The sequence below is a fragment of the Bombina bombina genome, chromosome 7 (genome assembly GCF_027579735.1).
Source record: "Bombina bombina isolate aBomBom1 chromosome 7, aBomBom1.pri, whole genome shotgun sequence".
Classification (NCBI taxonomy): domain Eukaryota; kingdom Metazoa; phylum Chordata; class Amphibia; order Anura; family Bombinatoridae; genus Bombina; species Bombina bombina.
In genome coordinates this window covers 239342093-239366901 of record NC_069505.1, presented here as the reverse complement: position 1 = coordinate 239366901, position 24809 = coordinate 239342093, and the positions used below count along the sequence as shown (strand labels likewise).

Sequence of the window (24809 nt, the reverse complement as noted above, 5' to 3'; positions counted from 1 at the left end):
GAGTATTACAAATATAAACTTCAGACTAAAACTTTACATTAACACAACTGTTTGTCAAATTTTTAAGCAGCAGAGGAACAGTTTTATAATTAAAACAAAACAAAACAAAAACAAAACCTGTTTGAAAAGAGGTAGAACTAGAAAGAGTTAGACTATCACTGTTAATAACATTCTGTTATTCACTTCTTTCAGAAACTTTGCATTGAAATGCAAAAATCTCAACATGTCCACATGCTTCTGGCTAAGGCTGGTTCTCTGTTTGCAGCTATATTTCCTGCAGCAGAGAAAAGGCACTAAGATGGTGTTGAGGTGCTTGAGATGTTTAAGTAGGGTTTTGCCAATTTCACCAAAGTGGGATATTTATCTTTGTTAGCTCTTCACCAATGCAAAGGGGTTTTCACCTTGGCAAGGGGCCTCTCAATAAAGTAACCCTTGACTTCATTCTTACATAAAATATATCTATATGCAATGGTAAATAACCAGCTATAATGTTAGGGGGAAATATCTAGTCTGCTCTAAAAATAACAGATATATACATATAGGTTGAATCTGGTACATATTATCACAATATATTAAAAATATAAAAAAACAAATCAAACGCGCTAAGGACTATATATCAATAACAGGACAAAGCCTTACACATTTATTTTTACAGTACTTATAATCAGCAATAACAAGCAATACGCTAATAATTGTGCAAACAGATAATAGTTCACATCAATTTAAATAACTCCCATCAGTCTAGGGGCAAGGTGTAAACAACAAGCTCAGCACTATATTATGCAAAGCATAGTTCCAAATCACCAGATTTAATATAAACAATCCAAATGATGACTATTATATCTGGGTTGCACATAAGCCTGGGGTAGTTGTTTAACGTATACTGTCCTGAAAATGTGAAAATTAGAAGTCGGTAGATGTCCTTTAGGCTAAAGACATAACCATAAAACACAATACCATATGCAGGAGTTCATTGGAGTGAAGCAGCTGGTGTTGTGCACAGACCAACTAATTGCAAAACAACTAATCGATTAATCGATTATGAGATTCGTTGACAACTATTTTCATAATCGATTATTATCGATTATGACGATTAGTTGTTGCAGCTCTATATTAAATAACTTATTCCTATTTAAAGCTAAATACTTACCTGTAAAATAAACCCTAATATAGCTACAATATAACAAATAATTACATTGTAGCTATTTTAGGATTAATATTTATTTTACAGGCAACTTTGTAATTATTTTAACCAGGTACAATAGCTATTAAATAGTTAAGAACTATTTAATAGTTACCTAGTTAAAATAATTACAAAATTACCTGTAAAATAAATCCTAACCTAAGTTACAATTAAACCTAACACTACACTATCAATAAATTAATTAAATAAAATACCTACAATTACCTACAATTAAACCTAACACTACACTATCAATAAATTAATTAAATACAATACCTACAATTATCTACAATTAAATAAACTAACTAAAGTACAAAAAATAAAAAAGAACTAAGTTACAAAAAATAAAAAATATTTACAAACATAAGAAAAATCTTACAACAATTTTAAACTAATTACACCTACTCTAAGCCCCCTAATAAAATAACAAAGCCCCCCAAAATAAAAAAATGCCCTACCCTATTCTAAATTACAAAAGTTCAAAGCTCTTTTACCTTACCAGCCCTGAACAGGGCCCTTTGCGGGGCATGCCCCAAGAAATTCAGCTCTTTTGCCTGTAAAAAAACACATACAATACCCCCCCCCCAACATTACAACCCACCACCCACATACCCCTAATCTAACCCAAAACCCCCCTTAAATAAACCTAACACTAAGCCCCTGAAGATCTTCCTACCTTGTCTTCACCATACCAGGTTCACCGATCGGTCCCAGAGTCTTGATCCAAGCCCAAGCGGGGGGCTGAAGAGTGATGTCCATCCTCGGGCTGAAGTCTGGATCCAAGCGGCGGCTGAAGAAATCCATCATCGGGCTGAAGTCGGAAGTCCATCATCGGGATGAAGTCTTCTATCAAGCCGCATCTTCAATCTTCTTTCTTCTGGAGCGGAGCCATCTTCTTCCAAGCCGACGCGGAACATCCTCTTCAACCGACGACTAGACGACGAATGACGGTTCCTTTAAGGGACGTCATCCAAGATGGCGTCCCTCGAATTCCGATTGGCTGATAGGATTCTATCAGCCAATCGGAATTAAGGTAGGAATATTCTGATTGGCTGATGGAATCAGCCAATCAGAATCAAGTTCAATACGATTGGCTGATCCGATCAGCCAATCAGATTGAGCTCGCATTCTATTGGCTGTTCCGATCAGCCAATAGAATGCGAGCTCAATCTGATTGGCTGATTGGATCAGCCAATCGGATTGAACTTGATTCTGATTGGCTGATTCCATCAGCCAATCAGAATATTCCTACCTTAATTCCGATTGGCTGATAGAATCCTATCAGCCAATCGGAATTCAAGGGACGCCATCTTGGATGACGGTCCCTTAAAGGAACCGTCATTCGTCGTCTAGTCGTCAGTTGAAGAGGATGTTCCGCGTCGGCTTGGAAGAAGATGGCTCCGCTCCAGAAGAAAGAAGATTGAAGATGCGGCTTGATAGAAGACTTCATCCCGATGATGGACTTCCGACTTCAGCCCGATGATGGATTTCTTCAGCCGCCGCTTGGATCCAGACTTCAGCCCGAGGATGGACATCACTCTTCAGCCCCCCGCTTGGGCTTGGATCAAGACTCTGGACCGATCGGTGAATCTGGTATGGTGAAGACAAGGTAGGAAGATCTTCAGGGGCTTAGTGTTAGGTTTATTTAAGGGGGGTTTGGGTTAGATTAGGGGTATGTGGGTGGTGGGTTGTAATGTTGGGGGGGGGGTATTGTATGTGTTTTTTTTTACAGGCAAAAGAGCTGAATTTCTTGGGGCATGCCCCGCAAAGGGCCCTGTTCAGGGCTGGTAAGGTAAAAGAGCTTTGAACTTTTGTAATTTAGAATAGGGTAGGGCATTTTTTATTTTGGGGGGCTTTGTTATTTTATTAGGGGGCTTAGAGTAGGTGTAATTAGTTTAAAATTGTTGTAAGATTTTTCTTATGTTTGTAAATATTTTTTTATTTTTTGTAACTTAGTTCTTTTTTATTTTTTGTACTTTAGTTAGTTTATTTAATTGTAGATAATTGTAGGTATTGTATTTAATTAATTTATTGATAGTGTAGTGTTAGGTTTAATTGTAGGTAATTGTAGGTATTTTATTTAATTAATTTTTTGATAGTGTAGTGTTAGGTTTAATTGTAACTTAGGTTAGGATTTATTTTACAGGTAATTTTGTAATTATTTTAACTAGGTAACTATTAAATAGTTCTTAACTATTTAATAGCTATTGTACCTGGTTAAAATAATTACAAAGTTGCCTGTAAAATAAATATTAATCCTAAAATAGCTTCAATGTAATTATTATTTATATTGTAGCTACATTAGGGTTTATTTTACAGGTAAGTATTTAGCTTTAAATAGGAATAAGTTATTTAATAAGAGTTAATTTATTTCGTTAGAATAAAATTATATTTAATTTAGGGGGGTGTTAGGGTTAGGGTTAGACTTAGGGGTTAATGTTTGAAGTTAGGTGTCGGCGATGTTAGGGAGGGCAGATTAGGGGTTAATACTATTTATTATAGGGTTAGTGAGGCGGATTAGGGGTTAATAACTTTATTATAATAGCGGTGCGGTCCGCTCGGCAGATTAGGGGTTAATAAGTGTAGGCAGGTGGAGGTGACGTTGTGGGGGGCAGATTAGGGGTTAATAAATATAATATAGGGGTCGGCGGTGTTAGGGACAGCAGATTAGGGGTACATAGGGATAATGTAAGTAGCGGCGGTTTACGGAGCAGCAGATTAGGGGTTAATAATAAGATGCAGGGGTCAGCGATAGCGGGGGCGGCAGATTAGGGGTTAATAAGTGTAAGGTTAGGGGTGTTTAGACTCGGGGTACATGTTAGGGTGTTAGGTGCAGACGTAGGAAGTGTTTCCCCATAGCAAACAATGGGGCTGCGTTAGGAGCTGAACGCGGCTTTTTTGCAGGTGTTAGGTTTTTTTTCAGCTCAAACAGCCCCATTGTTTCCTATGGGGGAATCATGCACGAGCACGTTTTTGAGGCTGGCCGCGTCCGTAAGCAACTCTGGTATCGAGAGTTGCAGTGGCGTTAAATATGCCTGTACGCTCCCTTTTTGGAGCCTAACGCAGCCATTTTGTGGACTCTCAATACCAGAGTTATTTTAGAGGTGCGGCCAGAAAAAAGCCAGCGTTAGCTACGCGGGTCGTTACCGACAAAACTCTAAATCCAGGCGTTAGTAATTACATAAACAGTCTGTTGGTGATACAGAGTATTTCTCAGTTTTATTGTAAGCTTTGTACAATAATTTTAGTGCATCATTTCACTGTTATTTGCAAGACAAACAATCACATGTATGAAGCTCAATCGTTCACAATTTAATGGTAATTGACACTATGGGGAATATCTATCAAGCTCCGTATGGAGCTTGAATCCTTGTGTTTCTGGCGAGCCTTCAAGACCGCTGCTCCATAACCAGTACACCTGATCTGAGAAGGCGGACAGACATCGCCGCAATTCAACCCGATCGAATACGATCGGGTTGATTGACTACCCCCTGCTAGTGGCCGATTGGCTGCGAATCTGCAGGGGGCTGCGTTGCACCAGCAGTTCACAAGAGCTGCTGGTGCAATGCTGAATGCTCTCCACATTCAGCGAGGTCTTTCGGACATGATCCACAATGTGGGATCATGTCTGACAGGCCTTTCATAAATAGGCCCCAATTACTATTTTTAAATTGATATTTATCTTGTATTTTCATTTTCATATTGTAAGGTTATAAGCACCACAACATGTCACAAACAGCTCTGGATCTGTGCAATAATACTTGTGCATCATTTAACCATGTTGTTTGCAAGATAAACAATCACTAAATAAGGGCACCAGCATATTTCACCATCAGATACCCCCAGGTACTCACATGTTACAGAGAACATGAGCACAGCAGAGAATTATACACAAATATTATATATAAATGTGTTGTTACAGTGCACAGTATTTACACTTAGTACTCACATGTACAGCCTGTTACTGATACAGAGTCTCCCTCAGTCTCATTGTAAGCTCTTGCGGTTACAGTGAATGTGTATGTCTTCCCTGGGGTCAGATTACTGATTGTAGCAGATTCACTTTGCACTATTGTAGAGGACACGTCTGTCTGTACTTTGTAAGTATAATTATTGTTATATTCATAAGTTTTACTCCAATTCAGGGTAATAGAATCTGTTTTACTAGAAATTATTAGATTGTTCACTGCAGATGGTCCTGTTAAATAAAAGAATGAATGAAAGAATGAATGAATGAAAAAAATTTATACATTTATGCTAGGCTTAATAATAAAGTTTTAATTAGAACTATTTTTGTTGTTATTTGTTTGATTTTTCAGATTAGATACACATACTATAAATATACAGGGTATTCTACATAACATACAATCTGACATATTAGTTATAGAGAGTAGATTCTGATCACCATTCCCTGCAAGACGCTATGTGACACTGTCACTTTCCCAAATGGTGATCTCTGGATTTTTTTGGAAAATCATGAGAGAGGAATAAAAAGTTTTATGGCTTAAAAGGACATGAAATTAAGAATAAAACTTTCATGGTGCATCTCTGCTCTAGTGATAAAAATGTAAATTTTTAAATTAAGGTTTATTTGCAATTTAATAATATAGTAATTATTAAGGAATTTAAATAAAATTCATGACAAATAGCACCAGAACTTACTTGTGGTGACTTTGCTTATAACAGCTGAGCTCTGATACTGACAGTCTGCGACGGTGATTACCGTTATTGTGTATTTAGTGCCGGAGCTGAGGTTCTGAAGGATGACGTTTGTGTTGTTGCTTGAGACAGTCCCGTTGCCTAAAGCGTTGCTATAAGTTATATTAAAACTCTTTGTCACATTGGTCATGTTTATTGGGTTTCCCCAGGATAATAAGATGATGTTTGTTCCTTTGGAGATGAAGTATATGGAGCCTGGTGGTGTTGGGTCTGTGACACATTGTCCAATAATAATGAGATATCAATACATGTGAACTATATACAGTTTTACCCATGCAATACAATGCTTGATTTTATTATTTATGTATTTTTTAAATTCTTTTAAAGACTGGAACATTTCATATAGTGTAAAAACTAATACATAATTCCCAGTTGTGTAATGCAAAATTAAATACAGAAATACATAGATGTGTGGAATTCAATTTAACAAATTGGTAAAATTATTAAAGCTTAGCTGTATATGAAGACTACTACTCCATTAGAAGAAGGATATAACCTTCAGCTGTCTATAAAATAGGTGTATAACCCCAGTTATACCTGTTTTAGTGTTATATAAATGTTGCACCACAACAAATAACAAACAGCAATAATACTTGTGTCTGATCATTTACCTTGTTGTTTGCAAGATAAACAATTCATTTTATGTAACTAAATGGTTCTTAATTTAATGGTTGGTTATATTTAAGTACAGTATGTATTGTTGTTTATTCAATTAATGTTGTTAAAATTGGTATTTACATTGTGGTTCTTCATGTGAAAAGTTTGTACACTCCAGGTACACAACATCAACTACACATGTGTAAGTAAATTATCATCTCCGGCTTTCATCCCACTTGCACTAAATAAGGGCACCAGCATATTTCACCATCAGATACCACCAGGTACTCACATGTTACAGAGAACATGAGCACAGCAGAGAATTATACACAATTATTATATATAAATGTGTTGTTACAGTGCACAGTATTTACACTTAGTACTCACATGTACAGCCTGTTACTGATACAGAGTCTCCCTCAGTCTCATTGTAAGCTCTTGCGGTTACAGTAAATGTGTATGTCTTCCCTGGGGTCAGATTACTGATTGTAGCAGATTCACTTTGCACTATTGTAGAGGACACGTCTGTCTGTACTTTGTAAGTATAATTATTGTTATATTCATAAGGTTTACTCCAATTCAGGGTAATAGAATCTGTTTTACTAGAAATTGTTACATTGTTCACTGCATATGGTCCTGTTAAATAAATAAACAAATAGATATATATTTGTAAAATGTATACACTTACGCTAGGCTTAATATTACGGTTTAAGTAGAACATCTAGGGTTTTTTTCAGATTAGATACAAACATACAGGGTATTCTACATAACATACAATCTGACATATTAGTTATAGAGAGTAGATTCTGATCACCATTCCCTGCAAGACGCTATGTGACACTGTCACTTTCCCATATGGTGATCTCTGGACTTTTTTGAAAATCACAAAAGAAGAATGATGTTTTATGGCTTAAAAGGAAATTAAAGTTGAATTTAAACTATCATGGTGCATTTCTCTTCTAGTGATAAATTATTTTTATGATTAAGGTAAATTTGCAGTAAAATAATATGATCATTATTAAGGAATTTAAATAAAATATATAAAAAAACATAGTACCAGAACTTACTTGTGGTGACTTGGCTATTAACAGATGAGCTCTTATATTGACAGGCTGCGACGGTGACTACAGTTATTGTGTATTTAGTGCCAGAGCTGAGGTTCTGAAGGGTGACGTTTGTGTTGTTGCTTGAGACAGTCCCATTGCCTAAAGCGTTGCTATAAGTTATATTAAAACTCTTTGTCATATGGGTCATGTTTATTGGGTCTCCCCAGGATAATGAGATGCTGTTTGTTCCATTGGAGATGAAGTATATGGAGCCTGGTGGTGTTGGGTCTGTGACACATTGTACAATAATAATGAGATATCAGTACATGTGAACTATATACAATATCTGCTGTTTAATACAATGCTTGATTTTTTTATTTTTTTTTAATTAACTTTTTTTAAAGACTGGAACATTTCATATAGTGTAAAAACTAATAAATAATTCCCAGTTTTGTAATATAAAATTAAATACAGAAATACATAGATGTGTGGAATTCAATTTAACAAATAGGTAAAACTATTGAAGCTTAGCTGTATATGACGACTTCTACATTAGAAGAAGATATAACCTTCAGCTGTGTATAAAATAGGTGTATAACCACAGTTATACCTGTTTTAGTGTTATATAAATGTTGCACCACAACAAATAACAAACAACAATAATAATTGTGTCTGATCATTTACCTTGTTGTTTGCAAGATAAACAATTCATTTTATGTAACTAAATGGTTCTTAATTTAATGGTTGGTTATATATTTAAGTACAGTATGTATTGTTGTTAATTCAATTAATATTGTTAAAATTGGTATTTACATTGTGGTCCTTCATGTGAAAAGTTTGTACACTCCAGGTACACAACATCAACTACACATGTGTAAGTAAATGATCATCTCCGGCTTTCATCCCACTTGCACTAAATAAGGGCACCAGCATATTTCACCATCAGATACCACCAGGTACTCACATGTTGCAGAGAACATGAGCATAGCAGAGAATTATACACAAATATTATATATAAATGTGTTGTTACAGTGCACAGTATTTACACTTAGTACTCACATGTACAGCCTGTTACTGATACAGAGTCTCCCTCAGTCTCATTGTAAGCTCTTGTGGTTACAGTGAATGTGTATGTCTTCCCTGGGGTCAGATTACTGATTGTAGCAGATTCACTTTGCACTATTGTAGAGGACACGTCTGTCTGTACTTTGTAAGTATAATTACTGTTATATTCATAAGGTTTACTCCAATTCAGGGTAATAGAATCTGTTTTACTAGAAATTGTTAGATTGTTCACTGCATATGGTCCTGTTAAATAAATAAACAAATAAATATATATTTGTAAAATGTATACACTTACGCTAGGCTTAATATTACGGTTTAAGTAGAACATCTAGGGTTTTTTTCAGATTAGATACAAACATACAGGGTATTCTACATAACATACAATCTGACATATTAGTTATAGAGAGTAGATTCTGATCACCATTTCCTGCAAGACGCTATGTGACACTGTCACTTTCCCATATGGTGATCTCAGGACTTTTTTGAAAATCACAAAAGAAGAATGATAAGTTTTATGGCTTAAAAGGAAATTAAATTTGAATTTAAACTATCATGGTGCATTTCTCTTCTAGTGACAAATTATTTTTATGATTAAGGTAAATTTGCAGTAAAATAATATGATCATTATTAAGGAATTTAAATAAAATATATAAAAAAACATAGTACCAGAACTTACTTGTGGTGACTTGGCTATTAACAGATGAGCTCTTATATTGACAGTCTGCGACGGTGACTACCGTTATTGTGTATTTAATGCCAGAGCTGAGGTTCTGAAGGGTGACGTTTGTGTTGTTGCTTGAGACAGTCCCGTTGCCTAAAGCGTTGCTATAAGTTATATTAAAACTCTTTGTCACATTGGTCATGTTTATTGGGTCTCCCCAGGATATTGAGATGCTGTTTTTTCCATTGGAGATTAAGTATATGGAGCCTGGTGGTGTTGGGTCTGTGACACATTGTACAATAATAATGAGATATCAGTAAATGTGGACTATATACAATATATGCTGTTTAATACAATGCTTGATTTTTTATTTATTTTTTTAAATAAAAATTTTTTAAAGACTGGAACATTTCATATAGTGTAAAAACTAATAAATAATTCCCAGTTTTGTAATATAAAATTAATTACAGAAATACATAGATGTGTGGAATTCAATTTAACAAACAGGTAAAACTATTGAAGCTTAGCTGTATATGACCACTTCTACTCTATTAGAAGAAGGATATAACCTTCAGCTGTGTATAAAATAGGTGTATAACCACAGTTATACCTGTTTTAGTGTTATATAAATGTTGCACCACAACAAATAACAAACAGCAATAATACTTGTGTCTGATCATTTACCTTGTTGTTTGCAAGATAAACAATTCATTTTATGTAACTAAATGGTTCTTAATTTAATGGTTAGTTATATATAAGTACAGTATGTATTGTTGTTAATTCAATTAATATTGTTATAATTGGTATTTACATTGTAGTTCTTCATGTGAAATTTTGTACACTCCAGGTACACAACATCAACTACACATGTGTAAGTAAATTATCATCTCCGGCTTTCATCCCACTTGCACTAAATAAGGGCACCAGCATATTTCACCATCAGATACCACCAGGTAGTCACATGTTACATAGAACATGAGCACAGCAGAGAATTATACACAATTATTATATATAAATGTGTTGTTACAGTGCACAGTATTTACACTTAGTACTCACATGTACAGCCTGTTACTGATACAGAGTCTCCCTCAGTCTCATTGTAAGCTCTTGCGGTTACAGTAAATGTGTATGTCTTCCCTGGGGTCAGATTACTGATTGTAGCAGATTCACTTTGCACTATTGTAGAGGACACGTCTGTCTGTACTTTGTAAGTATAATTATTGTTATATTCATAAGGTTTACTCCAATTCAGGGTAATAGAATCTGTTTTACTAGAAATTGTTACATTGTTCACTGCATATGGTCCTGTTAAATAAATAAACAAATAAAAATATATATGTAAAATGTATACACTTACGCTAGGCTTAATATTACGGTTTAAGTAGAACATCTAGTTTTTTTTTCAGATTAGATACAAACATACAGGGTATTCTACATAACATACAATCTGACATATTAGTTATAGAGAGTAGATTCTGATCACCATTCCCTGCAAGACGCTATGTGACACTGTCACTTTCCCATATGGTGATCTCTGGACTTTTTTGAAAATCACAAAAGAAGAATGATAAGTTTTATGGCTTAAAAGGAAATGAAATTTGAATTTAAACTATCAAGGTGCATTTCTCTTCTAGTGACAAATTATTTTTATGATTAAGGTAAATTTGCAGTAAAATAATATGATCATTATTAAGGAAATTAAATAAAATATATAAAAAACATAGCACCATAACTTACTTGTGGTGACTTCGCTATTAACAGGTGAGCTCCGATACTGACAGTCTGCGAAGGTGACTACCGTTATTGTGTATTTAGTGCCAGAGCTGAGGTTCTGAAGGGTGACATTTGTGTTGTTGCTTGAGACAGTCCCATTGCCTAAAGCGTTGCTATAAGTTATATTAAAACTCTTTGTCACATTGGTCATGTTTATTGGGTCTCCCCAGGATAATGAGATGCTGTTTGTTCCATTGGAGATGAAGTATATGGAGCCTGGTGGTGTTGGGTCTGTGACACATTGTACAATAATAATGAGATATCAGTACATGTGAACTATATACAATATCTGCTGTTTAATACAATGCTTGATTTTTTTAGATTTTTTTTATTTAAGTTTTTTTAAAGACTGGAACATTTCATATAGTGTAAAAACTAATACATAATTCCCAGTTTTGTAATATAAAATTAAATACAGAAATACATAGATGTGTGAAATTCAATTTAACAAACAGGTAAAACTATTGAAGCTTAGCTGTATATGATGACTTCTACACTATTAGAAGAAGGATATAACCTTCAGCTGTGTATAAAATAGGTGTATAACCACAGTTATACCTGTTTTAGTGTTATATAAATGTTGCACCACAACAAATAACAAACAGCAATAATACTTGTGTCTGATCATTTACCTTGTTGTTTGCAAGATAAACAATTCATTTTATGTAACTAAATTATTCTTAATTTGATGGTTGGTTATATATAAGTACAGTATGTATTGTTGTTAATTCAATTAATATTGTTATAATTGGTATTTACATTGTGGTTCTTCATGTGAAAATTTTGTACACTCCAGGTACACAACATCAACTACACATGTGTAAGTAAATGATCATCTCCGGCTTTCATCCCACTTGCACTAAATAAGGGCACCAGCATATTTCACCATCAGATACCACCAGGTACTCACATGATACAGAGAACATGAGCACAGCAGAGAATTATTACACAATTATTATATATAAATGTGTTGTTACAGTGCACAGTATTTACACTTAGTACTCACATGTACAGCCTGTTACTGATACAGAGTCTCCCTCAGTCTCATTGTAAGCTCTTGCGGTTACAGTGAATGTGTATGTCTTCCCTGGGGTCAGATTACTGATTGTAGCAGATTCACTTTGCACTATTGTAGAGGACACGTCTGTCTGTACTTTGTAAGTATAATTATTGTTATATTCATACGGTTTACTCCAATTCAGGGTAATAGAATCTGTTTTACTAGAAATTGTTAGATTGTTCACTGCATATGGTCCTGTTAAATAAATAAACAAATAAATATATATATGTAAAATGTATACACTTACTCTAGGCTTAATATTACGGTTTAAGTAAATAAACAAATTAGGTTTTTAGTTTTTTTTTTCCAGATTAGATACAAACATACAGGGTATTCTACATAACATACAATCTGACATATTAGTTATAGAGAGTAGATGCTGATCACCATTCCCTGCAAGACGCTTTGTGACACTGTGACTTTCCCAAATGGTGTTCTCTGGACTTTTTTGCAAATCACAAGAGAGGAATGATAAGTTTTATGGCTTAAAAGGAAATGAAAGTTGAATTTAAACTTTCATAGTTCATTTCTCTTCTAGTGGTAAATTATTTTTATGATTAAGGTCTATTTGCAGTTAAATATTAAGCTAATTATTAAGGAAATTAAATAAAATATATACAAAACATAGCACCATAACTTACTTGTGGTGACTTCGCTATTAACAGGTGAGCTCTGATACTGACAGTCTGCGACGGTGACTACCGTTATTGTGTATTTAGTGCCAGAGCTGAGGTTCTGAAGGGTGACGTTTGTGTTGTTGCTTGAGGCAGTCCCATTGCCTAAAGTGCTGCTATAAGTTATATTAAAACTCTTTGTCACATTGGTCATGTTTATTGGGGCTCCCCAGGATAATGAGATGCTGTTTGTTCCATTGGAGATGAAGTATATGGAGCCTGGTGGTGTTGGGTCTGTGACACATTGTACAATAATAATGAGATATCAGTACATGTGAACTATATACAATATCTGCTGTTTAATACAATGCTTGATTTTTTTAAAAAAAAAATTATTTAAGTTTTTTTAAAGACTGGAACATTTCATATAGTGTAAAAACTAATAAATAATTCCCAGTTTTGTAATATAAAATTAAATACAGAAATACATAGATGTGTGAAATTCAATTTAACAAATAAGTAAAACTATTGAAGCTTAGCTGTATATGACGACTTCTACATTAGAAGAAGGATATAACCTTCAGCTGTGTATAAAATAGGTGTATAACCCCAGTTATACCTGTTTTAGTGTTATATAAATGTTGCACCACAACAAATATCAAACAGCAATAATACTTGTGTATGATCATTTACCTTGTTGTTTGCAAGATAAACAATTCATTTTATGTAACTAAATGGTTCTTAATTTAATGGTTGGTTATATTTAAGTACAGTATGTATTGTTGTTAATTCAATTAATATTGTTATAATTGGTATTTACATTGTGGTTCTTCATGTGAAATTTTGTACACTCCAGGTACACAACATCAACTACACATGTGTAAGTAAATTATCATCTCCGGCTTTCATCCCACTTGCACTAAATAAGGGCACCAGCATATTTCACCATCAGATACCACCAGGTACTCACATGTTACAGAGAACATGAGCACAGCAGAGAATTATACACAATTATTATATATAAATGTGTTGTTACAGTGCACAGTATTTACACTTAGTACTCACATGTACAGCCTGTTACTGATACAGAGTCTCCCTCAGTCTCATTGTAAGCTCTTGCGGTTACAGTGAATGTGTATGTCTTCCCTGGGGTCAGATTACTGATTGTAGCAGATTCACTTTGCACTATTGTAGAGGACACGTCTGTCTGTACTTTGTAAGTATAATTATTGTTATATTCATAAGGTTTACTCCAATTCAGGGTAATAGAATCTGTTTTACTAGAAATTGTTACATTGTTCACTGCATATGGTCCTGTTAAATAAATAAACAAATAAATATATATATGTAAAATGTATACACTTACGCTAGGCTTAATATTACGGTTTAAGTAGAAAATCTAGTTTTTTTTTCCAGATTAGATACAAACATACAGGGTATTCTACATAACATACAATCTGACATATTAGTTATAGAGAGGAGATGCTGATCACCATTCCCTGCAAGACGCTATGTGACACTGTCACTTTCCCATATGGTGATCTCTGGACTTTTTTGAAAATCACAGAAGAAGAATTATAAGTTTTATGGCTTTAAAGGAAATGAAATTTGAATTTAAACTATAAAGGTGCATTTCTCTTCTATTGACAAATTATTTTTATGATTAAGGTAAATTTGCAGTAAAATAATATGATCATTATTAAGGAAATTAAATAAAATATATAAAAAACATAGCACCATAACTTACTTGTGGTGACTTCGCTATTAACAGGTGAGCTCTGATACTGACAGTCTGCGAAGGTGACTACCGTTATTGTGTATTTAGTGCCAGAGCTGAGGTTCTGAAGGGTGACATTTGTGTTGTTGCTTGAGACAGTCCCGTTGCCTAAAGCGTTGCTATAAGTTATATTAAAACTCTTTGTCACATTGGTCATGTTTATTGGGTCTCCCCAGGATAATGAGATGCTGTTTGTTCCATTGGAGATGAAGTATATGGAGCCTGGTGGTGTTGGGTCTGTGACACATTGTACAATAATAATGAGATATCAGTACATGTGAACTATATACAATATCTGCTGTTTAATACAATGCTTGATTTTTTTAGATTTTTTTTATTTAAGTTTTTTTAAAGACTGGAATATTTCATATAGTGTAAAAACTAATAAATAATTCCCAGTTTTGTAATATAAAATTAAATACAGAAATACATAGATGTGTGAAATTCAATTTAACAAACAGGTAAAACTATTGAAGCTTAGCTGTATATGACGACTTCTACTCTATTAGAAGAAGGATATAACCTTCAGCTGTGTATAAAATAGGTGTATAACCACAGTTATACCTGTTTTAGTGTTATATAAATGTTGCACCACAACAAATAACAAACAGCAATAATACTTGTGTCTGATCATTTACCTTGTTGTTTGCAAGATAAACAATTCTTTTTATGTAACTAAATTATTCTTAATTTAATGGTTGGTTATATATAAGTACAGTATGTATTGTTGTTAATTCAATTAATATTGTTATAATTGGTATTTACATTGTGGTTCTTCATGTGAAAATTTTGTACACTCCAGGTACACAACATCAACTACACATGTGTAAGTAAATGATCATCTCCGGCTTTCATCCCATTTGCACTAAATAAGGGCACCAGCATATTTCACCATCAGATACCACCAGGTACTCACATGATACAGAGAACATGAGCACAGCAGAGAATTATTACACAATTATTATATATAAATGTGTTGTTACAGTGCAGTATTTACACTTAGTACTCACATGTACAGCCTGTTACTGATACAGAGTCTCCCTCAGACTCATTGTAAGCTCTTGCGGTTACAGTGAATGTGTATGTCTTCCCTGGGGTCAGATTACTGATTGTAGCAGATTCACTTTGCACTATTGTAGAGGACACGTCTGTCTGTACTTTGTAAGTATAATTATTGTTATATTCATACGGTTTACTCCAATTCAGGGTAATAGAATCTGTTTTACTAGAAATTGTTACATTGTTCACTGCATATGGTCCTGTTAAATAAATAAACAAATAAATATATATATGTAAAATGTATACACTTACGCTAGGCTTAATATTACGGTTTAAGTAGAACATCTAGTTTTTTTTTCAGATTAGATACAAACATACAGGGTATTCTACATAACATACAATCTGACATATTAGTTATAGAGAGTAGATTCTGATCACCATTCCCTGCAAGACGCTATGTGACACTGTCACTTTCCCATATGGTGATCTCTGGACTTTTTTGAAAATCACAAAAGAAGAATGATAAGTTTTATGGCTTAAAAGGAAATGAAATTTGAATTTAAACTATCAAGGTACATTTCTCTTCTAGTGACAAATTATTTTTATGATTAAGGTAAATTTGCAGTAAAATAATATGATCATTATTAAGGAAATTAAATAAAATATATAAAAAACATAGCACCATAACTTACTTGTGGTGACTTCGCTATTAACATTTGAGCTCTGATACTGACAGTCTGCGAAGGTGACTACCGTTATTGTGTATTTAGTGCCAGAGCTGAGGTTCTGAAGGGTGACATTTGTGTTGTTGCTTGAGACAGTCCCGTTGCCTAAAGCGTTGCTATAAGTTATATTAAAACTCTTTGTCACATTGGTCATGTTTATTGGGTCTCCCCAGGATAATGAGATGCTGTTTGTTCCATTGGAGATGAAGTATATGGAGCCTGGTGGTGTTGGGTCTGTGACACATTGTACAATAATAATGAGATATCAGTACATGTGAACTATATACAATATCTGCTGTTTAATACAATGCTTGATTTTTTTTAGATTTTTTTTATTTAAGTTTTTTTAAAGACTGGAATATTTCATATAGTGTAAAAACTAATAAATAATTCCCAGTTTTGTAATATAAAATTAAATACAGAAATACATAGATGTGTGAAATTCAATTTAACAAACAGGTAAAACTATTGAAGCTTAGCTGTATATGACGACTTCTACTCTATTAGAAGAAGGATATAACCTTCAGCTGTGTATAAAATAGGTGTATAACCACAGTTATACCTGTTTTAGTGTTATATAAATGTTGCACCACAACAAATAACAAACAGCAATAATACTTGTGTCTGATCATTTACCTTGTTGTTTGCAAGATAAACAATTCATTTTATGTAACTAAATTATTCTTAATTTAATGGTTGGTTATATATAAGTACAGTATGTATTGTTGTTAATTCAATTAATATTGTTATAATTGGTATTTACATTGTGGTTCTTCATGTGAAAATTTTGTACACTCCAGGTACACAACATCAACTACACATGTGTAAGTAAATGATCATCTCCGGCTTTCATCCCACTTGCACTAAATATGGGCACCAGCATATTTCACCATCAGATACCACCAGGTACTCACATGATACAGAGAACATGAGCACAGCAGAGAATTATTACACAATTATTATATATAAATGTGTTGTTACAGTGCAGTATTTACACTTAGTACTCACATGTACAGCCTGTTACTGATACAGAGTCTCCCTCAGTCTCATTGTAAGCTCTTGCGGTTACAGTGAATGTGTATGTCTTCCCTGGGGTCAGATTACTGATTGTAGCAGATTCACTTTGCACTATTGTAGAGGACACGTCTGTCTGTACTTTGTAAGTATAATTATTGTTATATTCATAAGGTTTACTCCAATTCAGGGTAATAGAATCTGTTTTACTAGAAATTGTTAGATTGTTCACTGCATATGGCCCTGTTAAATAAATAAACAAATAAATATATATATGTAAAATGTATACACTTACTCTAGGCTTAATATTACGGTTTAAGTAAATAAACAAATTAGGTTTTTAGCTTTTTTTTCCAGATTAGATACAAACATACAGGGTATTCTACATAACATACAATCTGACATATTAGTTATAGAGAGTAGATGCTGATCACCATTCCCTGCAAGACGCTTTGTGACACTGTGACTTTCCCAAATGGTGTTCTCTGGACTTTTTTGCAAATCACAAGAGAGGAATGATAAGTTTTATGGCTTAAAAGGAAATGAAAGTTGAATTTAAACTTTCATAGTTCATTTCTCTTCTAGTGGTAAATTATTTTTATGATTAAGGTCTATTTGCAGTTAAATATTAAGCTAATTATTAAGGAAATTAAATAAAATATATAAAAAACATAGCACCATAACTTACTTGTGGTGACTTCGCTATTAACAGGTGAGCTCTGATACTGACAGTCTGCGACGGTGACTACCGTTATTGTGTATTTAGTGCCAGAGCTGAGGTTCTGAAGGGTGACGTTTGTGTTGTTGCTTGAGGCAGTCCCGTTGCCTAAAGTGCTGCTATAAGTTATATTAAAACTCTTTGTCACATTGGTCATGTTTATTGGGGCTCCCCAGGATAATGAGATGCTGTTTGTTCCATTGGAGATGAAGTATATGGAGCCTGGTGGTGTTGGGTCTGTGACACATTGTACAATAATAATGAGATATCAGTACATGTGAACTATATACAATATCTGCTGTTTAATACAATGCTTGATTTTTTTTAAAACATTTTTATTTAAGTTTTTTTAAAGACTGGAACATTTCATATAGTGTAAAAACTAATAAATAATTCCCAGTTTTGTAATATAAAATTAAATACAGAAATACATAGATGTGTGAAATTCAATTTAACAAATAAGTAAAACTATTGAAGCTTAGCTGTATATGACGACTTCTACATTAGAAGAAGGATATAACCTTCAGCTGTGTATAAAATAGGTGTATAACCCCAGTTATACCTGTTTTAGTGTTATATAAATGTTGCACCACAACAAATAACAAACAACAATAATACTTGTGTCTGATCATTTACCTTGTTGTTTGCAAGATAAACAATTCATTTTATGTAACTAAATGGTTCTTAATTTAATGGTTGGTTATATTTAAGTACAGTATGTATTGTTGTTAATTCAATTAATATTGTTATAATTGGTATTTACATTGTGGTTCTTCATGTGAAAATTTTGTACACTCCAGGTACACAACATCAACTACACATGTGTAAGTAAATGATCATCTCCGGCTTTCATCCCACTTGCACTAAATATGGGCACCAGCATATTTCACCATCAGATACCACCAGGTACTCACATGATACAGAGAAAAGCACAGCAGAGAATTATTACACAATTATTATATATAAATGTGTTGTTACAGTGCAGTATTTACACTTAGTACTCACATGTACAGCCTGTTACTGATACAGAGTCTCCCTCAGTCTCATTGTAAGCTCTTGCGGTTACAGTGAATGTGTATGTCTTCCCTGGGGTCAGATTACTGATTGTAGCAGATTCACTTTGCACTATTGTAGAGGACATGTCTGTCTGTACTTTGTAAGTATAATTATTGTTATATTCATAAGGTTTACTCCAATTCAGGGTAATAGAATCTGTTTTACTAGAAATTGTTAGATTGTTCACTGCATATGGCCCTGTTAAATAAATAAACAAATAAATATATATATGTAAAATGTATACACTTACTCTAGGCTTAATATTACGGATTAAGTAAATAAACAAATTAGGTTTTTAGCTTTTTTTTCCAGATTAGATACAAACATACAGGGTATTCTACATAACATACAATCTGACATATTAGTTATAGAGAGTAGATGCTGATCACCATTCCCTGCAAGACGCTTTGTGACACTGTGACTTTCCCAAATGGTGTTCTCTGGACTTTTTTGCAAATCACAAGAGAGGAATGATAAGTTTTATGGCTTAAATGGAAATGAAAGTTGAATTTAAACTTTCATAATTCATTTCTCTTTTAGTGGTAAATTATTTTTATGATTAAGGTCTATTTGCAGTTAAATATTAAGCTAATTATTAAGGAAATTAAATAAAATATATAAAAAACATAGCACCATAACTTACTTGTGGTGACTTCGCTATTAACAAGTGAGCTCTGATACTGACAGTCTGCGATGGTGACTACCGTTATTGTGTATTTAGTGCCAGAGCTGAGGTTCTGAAGGGTGACGTTTGTGTTGTTGCTTGAGGCAGTCCCATTGCCTAAAGTGCTGCTATAAGTTATATTAAAACTCTTTGTCACATTGGTCATGTTTATTGGGGCTCCCCAGGATAATGAGATGCTGTTTGTTCCATTGGAGATGAAGTATATGGAGCCTGGTGGTGTTGGGTCTGTGACACATTGTACAATAATAATGAGATATCAGTACATGTGAACTATATACAATATCTGCTGTTTAATACAATGCTTGATTTTTTTTTTTAAATTTTTATTTAAGTTTTTTTAAAGACTGGAACATTTCATATAGTGTAAAAACTAATAAATAATTCCCAGTTTTGTAATATAAAATTAAATACAGAAATACATAGATGTGTGAAATTCAATTTAACAAATAAGTAAAACTATTGAAGCTTAGCTGTATATGACGACTTCTACATTAGAAGAAGGATATAACCTTCAGCTGTGTATAAAATAGGTGTATAACCCCAGTTATACCTGTTTTAGTGTTATATAAATGTTGCACCACAACAAATAACAAACAGCAATAATACTTGTGTCTGATCATTTACCTTGTTGTTTGCAAGATAAACAATTCATTTTATGTAACTAAATGGTTCTTAAATTTAATGGTTGGTTATATTTAAGTACAGTATGTATTGTTGTTAATTCAATTAATATTGTTATAATTGGTATTTACATTGTGGTTCTTCATGTGAAATTTTGTACACTCCAGGTACACAACATAAACTACACATGTGTAAGTAAATTATCATCTCCGGCTTTCATCCCACTTGCACTAAATAAGGGCACCAGCATATTTCACCATCAGATACCACCAGGTACTCACATGATACAGAGAACATGAGCACAGCAGAGAATTATTACACAATTATTATATATAAATGTGTTGTTACAGTGCAGTATTTACACTTAGTACTCACATGTACAGCCTGTTACTGATACAGAGTCTCCCTCAGTCTCATTGTAAGCTCTTGCGGTTACAGTAAATGTGTATGTCTTCCCTGGGGTCAGATTACTGATTGTAGCAGATTCACTTTGCACTATTGTAGAGGACACGTCTGTCTGTACTTTGTAAGTATAATTATTGTTATATTCATAAGGTTTACTCCAATTCAGGGTAATAGAATCTGTTTTACTAGAAATTGTTACATTGTTCACTGCATATGGTCCTGTTAAATAAATAAACAAATAAATATATATATGTAAAATGTATACACTTACGCTAGGCTTAATATTACGGTTTAAGTAGAAAATCTAGTTTTTTTTTCCAGATTAGATACAAACATACAGGGTATTCTACATAACATACAATCTGACATATTAGTTATAGAGAGGAGATGCTGATCACCATTCCCTGCAAGATGCTATGTGACACTGTCACTTTCCCATATGGTGATCTCTGGACTTTTTTGAAAATCACAAAAGAAGAATGATAAGTTTTATGGCTTAAATGGAAATGAAATTTGAATTTAAACTATCAAGGTGAATTTCTCTTCTAGTGACAAATTATTTTTATGATTAAGGTAAATTTGCAGTAAAATAATATGATCATTATTAAGGAAATTAAATAAAATATATAAAAAACATAGCACCATAACTTACTTGTGGTGACTTCGCTATTAACAGGTGAGCTCTGATACTGACAGTCTGCGAAGGTGACTACCGTTATTGTGTATTTAGTGCCAGAGCTGAGGTTCTGAAGGGTGACATTTGTGTTGTTGCTTGAGACAGTCCCGTTGCCTAAAGCGTTGCTATAAGTTATATTAAAACTCTTTGTCACATTGGTCATGTTTATTGGGGCTCCCCAGGATAATGAAATGCTGTTTGTTCCATTGGAGATGAAGTATATGGAGCCTGGTGGTGTTGGGTCTGTGACACATTGTACAATAATAATGAGATATCAGTACATGTGAACTATATACAATATCTGCTGTTTAATACAATGCTTGATTTTTTTTAGATTTTTTTTATTTAAGTTTTTTTAAAGACTGGAATATTTCATATAGTGTAAAAACTAATAAATAATTCCCAGTTTTGTAATATAAAATTAAATACAGAAATACATAGATGTGTGAAATTCAATTTAACAAACAGGTAAAACTATTGAAGCTTAGCTGTATATGACGACTTCTACTCTATTAGAAGAAGGATATAACCTTCAGCTGTGTATAAAATAGGTGTATAACCACAGTTATACCTGTTTTAGTGCTATATAAATGTTGCACCACAACAAATAACAAACAGCAATAATACTTGTGTCTGATCATTTACCTTGTTGTTTGCAAGATAAACAATTCATTTTATGTAACTAAATTATTCTTAATTTAATGGTTGGTTATATATAAGTACAGTATGTATTGTTGTTAATTCAATTAATATTGTTATAATTGGTATTTACATTGTGGTTCTTCATGTGAAAATTTTGTACACTCCAGGTACACAACATCAACTACACATGTGTAAGTAAATGATCATCTCCGGCTTTCATCCCACTTGCACTAAATAAGGGCACCAGCATATTTCACCATCAGATACCACCAGGTACTCACATGATACAGAGAACATGAGCACAGCAGAGAATTATTACAAAATTATTATATATAAATGTGTTGTTACAGTGCAGTATTTACACTTAGTACTCACATGTACAGCCTGTTACTGATACAGAGTCTCCCTCAGTCTCATTGTAAGCTCTTGCGGTTACAGTGAATGTGTATGTCTTCCCTGGGGTCAGATTACTGATTGTAGCAGATTCACTTTGCACTATTGTAGAGGACACGTCTGTCTGTACTTTGTAAGTATAATTATTGTTATATTCATAAGGTTTACTCCAATTCAGGGTAATAGAATCTGTTTTACTAGAAATTGTTAGATTGTTCACTGCATATGGCCCTGTTAAATAAATAAACAAATAAATATATATATGTAAAATGTATACACTTACTCTAGGCTTAATATTACGGTTTAAGTAAATAAACAAATTAGGTTTTTAGCTTTTTTTTCCAGATTAGATACAAACATACAGTGTATTCTACATAACATACAATCTGACATATAAGTTATAGAGAGTAGATGCTGATCACCATTCCCTGCAAGACGCTTTGTGACACTGTGACTTTCCCAAATGGTGTTCTCTGGACTTTTTTGCAAATCACAAGAGAGGAATGATAAGTTTTATGGCTTAAAAGGAAATGAAAGTTGAATTTAAACTTTCATAGTTCATTTCTCTTCTAGTGGTAAATTATTTTTATGATTAAGGTCTATTTGCAGTTAAATATTAAGCTAATTATTAAGGAAATTAAATAAAATATATAAAAAACATAGCACCAAAACTTACTTGTGGTGACTTCGCTATTAACAGATGAGCTCTGATACTGACAGTCTGCGACGGTGACTACCGTTATTGTGTATTTAGTGCCAGAGCTGAGGTTCTGAAGGGTGACGTTTGTGTTGTTGCTTGAGACAGTCCCGTTGCCTAAAGTGCTGCTATAAGTTATATTAAAACTCTTTGTCACATTGGTCATGTTTATTGGGTCTCCCCAGGATAATGAGATGCTGTTTGTTCCATTGGAGATTAAGTATATGGAGCCTGGTGGTGTTGGGTCTGTGACACATTGTACAATAATAATGAGATATCAGTACATGTGAACTATATACAATATCTGCTGTTTAATACAATGCTTGATTTTTTATTTTATTTTTTTATTTAACTTTTTTTAAAGACTGAAACATTTCATATAGTGTAAAAACTAATAAATAATTCCCAGTTTTGTAATATAAAATTAAATACAGAAATACATAGATGTGTGAAATTCAATTTAACAAATAAGTAAAACTATTGAAGCTTAGCTGTATATGACGACTTCTACTCTATTAGAAGAAGGATATAACCTTCAGCTGTGTATAAAATAGGTGTATAACCACATTTATACCTGTTTTAGTGTTATATAAATATTGCACCACAACAAATAACAAACAGCAATAATACTTGTGTCTGATCATTTACCTTGTTGTTTGCAAGATAAACAATTCATTTTATGTAACTAAATGGTTCTTAATTTAATGGTTGGTTATATATAAGTACAGTATGTATTGTTGTTAATTCAATTAATATTGTTATAATTGGTATTTCCATTGTGGTTCTTCATGTGAAATTTTGTACACTCCAGGTACACAACATCAACTACACATGTGTAAGTAAATTATCATCTCCGGCTTTCATCCCACTTGCACTAAATAAAGGCACCAGCATATTTCACCAACAGATACCACCAGGTACTCACATGTTACAGAGAACATGAGCACAGCAGAGAATTATACACAATTATTATATATAAATGTGTTGTTACAGTGCACAGTATTTACACTTAGTACTCACATGTACAGCCTGTTACTGATACAGAGTCTCCCTCAGTCTCATTGTAAGCTCTTGCGGTTACAGTGAATGTGTATGTCTTCCCTGGGGTCAGATTACTGATTGTAGCAGATTCACTTTGCACTATTGTAGAGGACACGTCTGTCTGTACTTTGTAAGTATAATTATTGTTATATTCATAAGGTTTACTCCAATTCAGGGTAATAGAATCTGTTTTACTAGAAATTGTTAGATTGTTCACTGCATATGGTCCTGTTAAATAAATAAACAAATAAATATATATATATGTAAAATATATACACTTACGCTAGGCTTAATATTACGGTTTAAGTAGAACATCTAGGGTTTTTTTCAGATTAGATACAAACATACAGGGTATTCTACATAACATACAATCTGACATATTAGTTATAGAGAGTAGATTCTGATCACCATTCCCTGCAAGACGCTGTGTGACACTGTCACTTTCCCATATGGTGATCTCTGGACTTTTTTGAAAATCACAAAAACAGAATTTATGCTTACCTGATAAATTACTTTCTCCAACGGTGTGTCCGGTCCACGGCGTCATCCTTACTTGTGGGATATTCTCTTCCCCAACAGGAAATGGCAAAGAGTCCCAGCAAAGCTGGTCACATGATCCCTCCTAGGCTCTGCCCACCCCAG

The 24809-nt window shown here is 33.5% G+C and overlaps 1 protein-coding gene across 1 annotated transcript in view; it reads right to left on the bottom strand.

Annotated features, from left to right (window-relative positions):
* Window positions 1–24809, bottom strand: part of LOC128636319 (receptor-type tyrosine-protein phosphatase beta) — a 390099-nt gene that overhangs the window by 179379 nt on the left and 185911 nt on the right. The window contains exons 12-34 of the mRNA XM_053689349.1: window positions 24147–24395; window positions 23106–23372; window positions 22412–22660; window positions 21371–21658; window positions 20689–20937; window positions 19651–19917; window positions 18957–19205; window positions 17922–18188; window positions 17228–17476; window positions 16187–16453; window positions 15506–15754; window positions 14466–14732; window positions 13784–14032; window positions 12746–13012; window positions 12051–12299; window positions 11009–11275; window positions 10328–10576; window positions 9287–9553; window positions 8605–8853; window positions 7567–7833; window positions 6887–7135; window positions 5846–6112; window positions 5133–5381 (exon numbers count right to left, since the gene is read on the bottom strand). Of these exons, the coding sequence (XP_053545324.1) occupies window positions 5133–5381; window positions 5846–6112; window positions 6887–7135; window positions 7567–7833; window positions 8605–8853; window positions 9287–9553; window positions 10328–10576; window positions 11009–11275; window positions 12051–12299; window positions 12746–13012; window positions 13784–14032; window positions 14466–14732; window positions 15506–15754; window positions 16187–16453; window positions 17228–17476; window positions 17922–18188; window positions 18957–19205; window positions 19651–19917; window positions 20689–20937; window positions 21371–21658; window positions 22412–22660; window positions 23106–23372; window positions 24147–24395 (5946 nt within the window). The remainder of the gene's footprint in view (window positions 1–5132; window positions 5382–5845; window positions 6113–6886; window positions 7136–7566; window positions 7834–8604; window positions 8854–9286; window positions 9554–10327; window positions 10577–11008; window positions 11276–12050; window positions 12300–12745; window positions 13013–13783; window positions 14033–14465; window positions 14733–15505; window positions 15755–16186; window positions 16454–17227; window positions 17477–17921; window positions 18189–18956; window positions 19206–19650; window positions 19918–20688; window positions 20938–21370; window positions 21659–22411; window positions 22661–23105; window positions 23373–24146; window positions 24396–24809) is intronic.